Below are 7,509 nucleotides of genomic sequence, written 5' to 3'. Positions count from 1 at the left end.
CTGGCCGGGCTGTATGCTCTTTGTGTTTGGGGTTATTTGGTATCACACTGTGTTTTTTTCTGTCTTGTTTTTTGTTGGTTTTCCCCCTGGACTGAGTGATCACAAAAGAAGGTGGAGGCTGTAAAGATAGATGGCGTGACATCAGCAACAGGTAGAGTCGGTTTTTATACATACCTCTGCTGGTGAAACAACGCCGCAGCTGATCTTAGATGCAATCCGGAAGTTGCCTACTGGTTGTTGAAGAGACATCATATCATTTTATAGCTGGAGAAATCGGTGAGCTGAGGCTTTGGTGTCAGTGAATGGTGATCGAAGCTTTATTGTAACCGGGAAGTCACTGCTTCATTCAGCACCGACTCATCATGCCTCTCCACAACAGAGAGGTAGGTGATCCGATTCATGAATAATAATGATGCTTCTTCTTCTTCTTCTTTTTTTAATCGTTACGTAGTGAAGATGCTCTGAGGCCGCCTCACACATTAACAGATTTTATGTTATCAGCGGCCCTGCTGTTTATCATGACTGCACATAGCTTCATCAAGCAGTCATTACATCAAACCCACTACAAACTCACTTAAATCAAGTTAGTCAGATGAGGTCAGAACATATTCACGCTTATCTGGCCTGCGTATGAATCAGGATGTTCAGGTGCTGCCTCTGCCATGACTTCACTGTTTGTGGATGTACGTGTGTCAGTGAGAAAATCCCCTGAGGACTGAAAGAAAGCATGGATTTGGACCTACTGCTAGACTATATGAGCACGCCATGTCTTTCATTCAGGTTAGATTAGCTCTCTGTGCTTTGCTTTCTCAGCGCAGTGGCATTCATTGTCACGCCCCCGTGTTATCGTTAGACTGGATTCTTTTGAAGGTGATAACCTTCCTGCTTACTTTCACAAGCACAGTATCACAAATCAGTGGCCTCATGAAACTCATCTGTTGTGACAAAAGTCTTTACCACATACTTTTCATGCCATTTTTAAAACCACGACTTAATGTGTTACGTGGATTTACATCAGCACCGGTGATTTCATAATGTAACATTGTTCATTGTTTTTTATGCTTCAGTCCAGTATGTCCAGTATCGAAATGCTGGAGATACTGGGAGTGGTAAAAGAAAATGGCAATGAACAGCAATCATTTCCTCCAGTGGTAAGCCATTGTCCACAGTTATAGTTTAATATAATTATAATTCCAGTCCTGGCCATGTTAATGCATATATTATAGCAAATAATTTCTGATTTTGGCTTATTGTTTTTTGTCACTCAGCACACTCCACTCTCTTATGACTATGTCCTGGTTGCCAAAACGATTAATAACCAGGAGAGAGAGACTTTCAGGAAGCAAACTGAGTTCATCGAAGAGCTAAAAAAAAAGAACTTCAAAGTCACGGTGGGTGTTTAATAGTACACTTAACATTTCTGCTATAAAATATACATTTCATCCATACAGTCATTCATCTTGTCTTAATGTCCTCCTGTTAGAAAATCATAGATGATAATCTCGTCTTCTATGGGATTCAAGCGCCCAAGGAAATCTTTGAGAAGTACAGGTATCTGCTCAAGGTGTCCGATGCCTGCAACTGGAGCTCAGATCAGAGCGCAGTGTCTCTCAGTACAAGGTAAACAAGGCCACTGAAACTATTTTTGGCATTTTAAACATTCCTTGCTGTTGTTTACTGACACTTAAAGCATCCCAGTGTTTATTTGCACTGTGTTGTGTTATCATTACAATAGACTTGTTCTCAAGCAATTTATTTCCAAATTTTTCTGACCATGTGGTATTTAGATTAGGTCTTCGCCTTTGTGTTTTTATCAAAGTGGCATGCCCAGTTGTCTCTTTAAAATGCCTTTTTTACGGAATCAATAAAGATGCACTAATCTAATGACATTTTTACTTTACGATCAGCTGCATGAGTGATTCTTGTCCTTGTTTCAGGATACGGATTGTGCACTTCATCTTAGGTCACACCAGAATTCGTTCAGGAGGTGAGACAGAATTATTTACAACCCAGATCCTTTGCATTTAACCAGACCCTGAATATTTTTGTTATCATTCTCTTTACCTTTTAATCTGCACAGAAAATCTACGGGAGCTCATAAAGATGAAGGTTTTTGAGACCAAGTTCTGTCTACATGAGGTGAAATATTTTGTTTGTTTTTCTTTTAATTCTGGGTTTTAAGTCTTATAATAATAATAATAATGGATTGTATTTATATAGCGCTTTTTCAGGGCCCTCAAAGCGCTTTACAATTCCACTATTCATTCACTCTCACATTCACACACTGGTGAAGGCAAGCTACAGTTGTAGCCACAGTCAGTGGTTTAACAGTTCGCGCCATATCGCGCCATCGGCCCCTCTGGCCATCACCAGTAGGCGGCAGGTGAAGTGTCTTGCCCAAGGACACAACGACCGAGACTGTCTGAGCCGGGGCTCGAACCGGCAACCTTCCGGTTATATCCTTATATATAAAGTACTATGACAAAAGTGACATGATCAGTATAGACATGGGCAGAATGAGGGCTGCTGATTGCTTTACAGTATAAAAAAGAAAGAAAATAAATGGTCTTCTTCTGCTTCAAAAATGATATCCATGGAGAGTGATAATTATAGCCAAGAATAAAAGCAGTCACCGTAGGAGTAACAATGATATGAAGTCAGATAAGAATGATCACATAAATCAGTGTTTGCCATTGTTTTCTCTATGTGGGTCCACACATTCCTACGCTTAAGATAGTGACACTAAAAACTGTTAAACCACTGCTTTTCGCATGGCTGCTTAAGTGTTGAGGTTTTCTCGAAAGCTTAATGAACTGAAACTTGGCAATGGCCTCTCAAAACAGAATAGTGGTGCTCAAAAAAAGTATTTGTTCACATAGACACTGCGAGTCATGTTAATGCTGTGAGTCATCTAATACCGAGAATATATGGGTATGTGTGTGTACATAATTGCTGATGAATACTACATGTTACTGTGTAAGCACGGACGTGAGCCACAGTCTGTTGTGTCGCCTTTACAAGCACATGTATGTTAAAATGAAGTATCTTACAGTCTCAGCTTTGTGCTTGTAAGGTCGAGTTGGTTTTAGAAGCCCTTAATTGTTGAAATCTGTTTTTTTAAAAAGCCAGCAGATTACATATTCACACAAGAAAGCTTCTGTTCTCAGTGTAACTGTGTGTTTTGCTAAGCAGCTTGCAGAAAGATTTTCTACATGTTACTGATTTGCTTTGATTTTGTGTGTTTCTGCTTTCAGAAAAAGAAACAGAGAGAACTGAAGGCGGGATGGGCACGGTGGACAGCCTGTCTCCAAGGGCAACCCATAACTGCTGTCAGGTTTGGACTGCAGCACAACAGCCTATTTATTATTCTGCACTCTATACTGTTCCAGTTATTGCCGCATAATTGGTTTCCAAACAAGACAACAGCAAACATGTCATGAACATGATGAATCTGTTGTTTGGAGCCATGATTTTAAAATAATGTACAGTAATTCATGGAGGTTTGAGTTAGAAGAGAGCAGAGATGTCTCTGTCTTTAGATTCAGGTGTATCTAAAACATAAACCATGTGTCACAGCAGCAGTTTTGTCTATATGATATCTTTTATACATTTAACAACACTTAGTAAACATTTTTAGCTTCTTTGTCAGTTGGTATTACAGATACAATTTCAGAATTTATTTAGCTCTTATAATAGTAGTGCAACAGATAAGTTAATATTACAGGGAAATAGTTGATGTTATGTAATAGTTGATGCTACTACACCCCATGATATGGGGTGTAGTAGCAGAAGTAATACTGTTTCAGTCCAATATTATGGGTGGACCTCTTATTCTTCTCACTGGTTACTCAGTTCTCAACCCCTAAAATGACCCCCCCCCTAAAATCTTGTTGTTTATGATGGTTGGTTGTTTGGTCCCGAGCTCTTGCATCTGTATGTTGAAGTGTCCGTGGGAAAGATACTAAACCTGGGCTAGCCCCTCATAGATCCATCTGGGTTTGTGTGTGTGTGAGCAAGAGTATTAAAAAAGTATCTGTGGATGCAGCTTGCAAAAAGTGTAAAAAGTGCCTCTATAAATTACAATTCATTTGTGCAGTGGTTCTGGCACTGTCCAGATACCTGCTCATCAGGTTAACTGGTCACTAAGGTGTCTGTTGGTAAATGGTTGTCTGTCTCTCTGTGTTAGCTTGTTAATAATTTAAAAAAAATTGATGGTAGGGTTTGGGAATGGGAGAACTGAGCCAAGAATCAAGGAGACTTTATGCACGCAATACATGAATTTTATGAAGTTGCATGAGAATAATTTAGCACCTGATGAATATTGAATGCCTGAACCAACGTCTGGAATGAGAATGCTCTGCCTGAAGCGAGTTGCGTTAAAATACTACAAGAGTTAAAGGATTATCCTTTAACTTACAACATATTATGTGGCACTTCAGTTCTTTTGTTTTGTTTGACACAAAAAAAAAACTCTGAAGAAGTTTAAGTTATAACTTTAACATACTTATAGTCAGAAGCATATACATTAAAAGTAAAACATCTGACAATTCACCAGTGGTTGAAATTCTGTGGTAAATCAGTAATTTGAGCCTAAAATTGGTCATGTGATTTTTCCAAATGAATAGCTCTAAAGTTACAAATGTGCACATTTTGATGCTTGTAACCCCTTTTCAAAGAATTTTTCACTTATGTGCTGCACTATAAGCTAATCAGCTAACCTCTGTGACAGAACATCACTGCAGTACTTGTTTCTCTCAGGACTGTAATTATTTTAAATGCCACTTGGCAAGAACAAATGCATATGGAGACAGGACACTTAAAGAGTCTACAGCAACTTCATTAACTAAGTGAGGCTTAGCTGCATGGCAATGATGCAAATCTCAACAAGTCGTTGCTAGCATCTTGCAGTTTAGCAGGTTCAAGTTTTACTAAGGTGTTGGAGTTCAGTGTATTTACTAATAAACACACACACACGCGCGCGCTCGCACACACATACAAAACACTGGAGGTAATTGGAAATGCTATTAGTTAAGTAGATACTTGGCTATAAAACAAAGTGCTAGAATCACTAAAGCTTTGACCTGTTGGTGAAATAAAGGGATCATTAATGTCAGTGGAGTTCAGCTGTGGTGCAAAAGTGAATTATGTATTCCTTGCAGTAAAAATATGTCATACTGACTATTCTGACCACTGCCTATTATCAGAACTATACACAGTGCATATTATATCGTGTTATGTTATGCATAGCATAAACTGTACACTGACATAAAGTTTGCCAGTAAAGTAGATAAATACAGTGAGATGAGTTATTATAAAGAAAGTCTGTCCTATATCAGTAATGCATAAAATCATTAAGAAATGTGTTAATGTGAAGTGAACATTTTTATCCACATTTGTTTCAGAAGAAATGATAAATGTATATTCCAAAAAGTTGATTCTGTTCATCTGGACGTAGCATTTTGTGGGAGAAACGTTTGTCACTCATCCAAGTGGCTTCTTCAGTCTCAGCTGACTGCAGGTTTCCCCAGTCTTATAAACAGTACATGACCTCCCAGCCCATTGTTCCTTCAGTGGGCTAGTTTCAGTCATTGTACAAATGTGCTGTTTATAAGGTTGGGGAAACCTGCAGTCAGCCGAGACTGAAGAAGCCACTTGGATGAGTGACGAAATGTTTCTCCCACAAAATGCTACGTCCAGACGAACAGAATCAACTTTTTGGGGTTTATTTACCTGGATGATTGAGCATGCATCAAGACATAAATGTATATTATTTTTTTTCTATCTGACTGTGTTTTATTGTGTCAGGAACTACTTTGGAGAAAAAGTGGCCTTGTACTTCCTGTGGCTGGGCTGGTACACATTTCTCCTAGTCCCACCTGCTATCATAGGGATCATTATCTTCCTCTATGGCATCTCCTACTACAAACACTCACCCCTCCTGTAAGTTTCATGCTGTATCTGCATACAGTACATCTTTCCTTTGTAATGACCTAAACTTTAAATCTTTTAGAAATGAGGTTTGCAACTCCAACACAACCATGTGTCCACTTTGTGACAAGGGTTGCGAAGCATGGCAGCTCAATGAAACCTGCATTTACACCAAGGTAAATCATTTTACATCATTACATTTATTGTGAAATAGATGAACAATGTGATTGTACATTCACCGCTTACTACGGCTTTTTTTCTATTTACAGGTGACCTTACTGTTTGACAACGAAGGGACAGTGTTCTTTGCGATGTTCATGGCAATATGGGGTGAGTTTGTCAATATTCACATCCATATTTGAGATAGACACAATCATGCAATAGCATAATTTAATAATAGAAAATAAGAATGCAATTATGTTTTGTTTTTTTTATATTTGCCTGAACATACAGGACATTTTGTACAGACAAGTCTTTCATCAGCCTCAGATCTATCTCATTCAACTGCCAGTCTTTTTATGATTGCTCAGACATGCACTGCCAAGAGATGCCACATCACTGAACCTACTCTTCCTGGCTACTCATATCTTAATCAGCGCAGGCCATCTGGCCATGGGGGTGGTCGAGCATTCATCTATAAGAACATATAAATGCTTTTCACTGTTCTGCTTTTAGTATCTATATGTTTTTATAGATGCTTAGAGTCTGTAATCACACTTCATCTAATATTAAATTCTAATGTTTAAGCTAAGGATTTATCCAATCATGCTTCAGAGGTGTTAAGTAGCACAGGGTTTGAGGAGAATGAGCTAGAACTGGTTTGTAGGGAGGAGTGGGATAGGGCAAAAGGAAAAGTGAGACATGATATTATTTGGATTATGCTGTATGAAGGTCTCTTTTAACACCCAATCAAAAACTAAATTAAAAAAAGTAACACACCGTTTTTCATTCAAAATCACTTCCAAAAGCTGACATGTGACAGTTTATAGGTAGATATAAGGAGTTTATTATAAGACAATTGACACAGAGAATGACTAGAGTTTTCTGACATTCTTTTTATTTTTAAGTAAAGATTTTGTACACTAAACCTCTTTCAATAGTAGTTGTTCACATTCAAGTTAGTTCAACCTTGAAACTGTCATGTTTATGTAAAAGTTGTTAAGGTGGACTCAGCTACTAACACAAAAGCTGAGATTCTTGTCTAAGTGTTCAAAAGAATTGTTCATAAAAGAAGACTTTAATTCACACTCACAATCAAATAAAAGGCACTGCATATAGGAAGAGGCAGAATAATCCGATAAAAACAACACCAAAAAATACTTCCAGTGAGCTACACACAGTGGGTATTGCACTGTGAAGCAAGTTCAACACACCTTTCCATTATCTGGCTTCACTTAGACTAACATCTTTAATCAGGCTGTATAATCACACAAAGGTAATTAGCAACTTGACAGCTTAACACTGAATTAATTGCTGGTGTTGGTAATATCTGGCCAATCACAAACATGGAGAACTCTATTATGAGTTTAATAGAAAATAAAACTGAATGTGTGTGCACTTTAAGTGTGGCCAGGAAAACTG

General features: G+C 38.2%; 1 protein-coding gene across 2 annotated transcripts in view; it reads left to right on the top strand.

The window, feature by feature from the left end:
* Window positions 1-7,509, top strand: part of LOC116326738 (anoctamin-9) — a 15,301-nt gene continuing 7,792 nt past the window's right edge. Inside the window, exons 1-11 of one of the 2 annotated variants that reach the window (XM_031748142.2) lie at window positions 1-151; window positions 265-383; window positions 1,068-1,151; window positions 1,269-1,391; window positions 1,484-1,620; window positions 1,938-1,987; window positions 2,081-2,139; window positions 3,255-3,334; window positions 5,806-5,940; window positions 6,011-6,104; window positions 6,198-6,258. In XM_031748142.2, the coding sequence (XP_031604002.1) occupies window positions 363-383; window positions 1,068-1,151; window positions 1,269-1,391; window positions 1,484-1,620; window positions 1,938-1,987; window positions 2,081-2,139; window positions 3,255-3,334; window positions 5,806-5,940; window positions 6,011-6,104; window positions 6,198-6,258 (844 nt within the window). In that variant the 5' untranslated portion in view covers window positions 1-151; window positions 265-362. Of the gene's footprint in view, window positions 152-230; window positions 384-1,067; window positions 1,152-1,268; window positions 1,392-1,483; window positions 1,621-1,937; window positions 1,988-2,080; window positions 2,140-3,254; window positions 3,335-5,805; window positions 5,941-6,010; window positions 6,105-6,197; window positions 6,259-7,509 lie in introns of those variants that run through there. The other variant, XM_031748141.2, reaches the window with a different exon arrangement.

Source organism: Oreochromis aureus, linkage group 7 (genome assembly GCF_013358895.1).
Source record: "Oreochromis aureus strain Israel breed Guangdong linkage group 7, ZZ_aureus, whole genome shotgun sequence".
In the NCBI taxonomy this organism is placed as follows: domain Eukaryota; kingdom Metazoa; phylum Chordata; class Actinopteri; order Cichliformes; family Cichlidae; genus Oreochromis; species Oreochromis aureus.
This window is presented reverse-complemented; position numbering and strand designations above follow the sequence as displayed.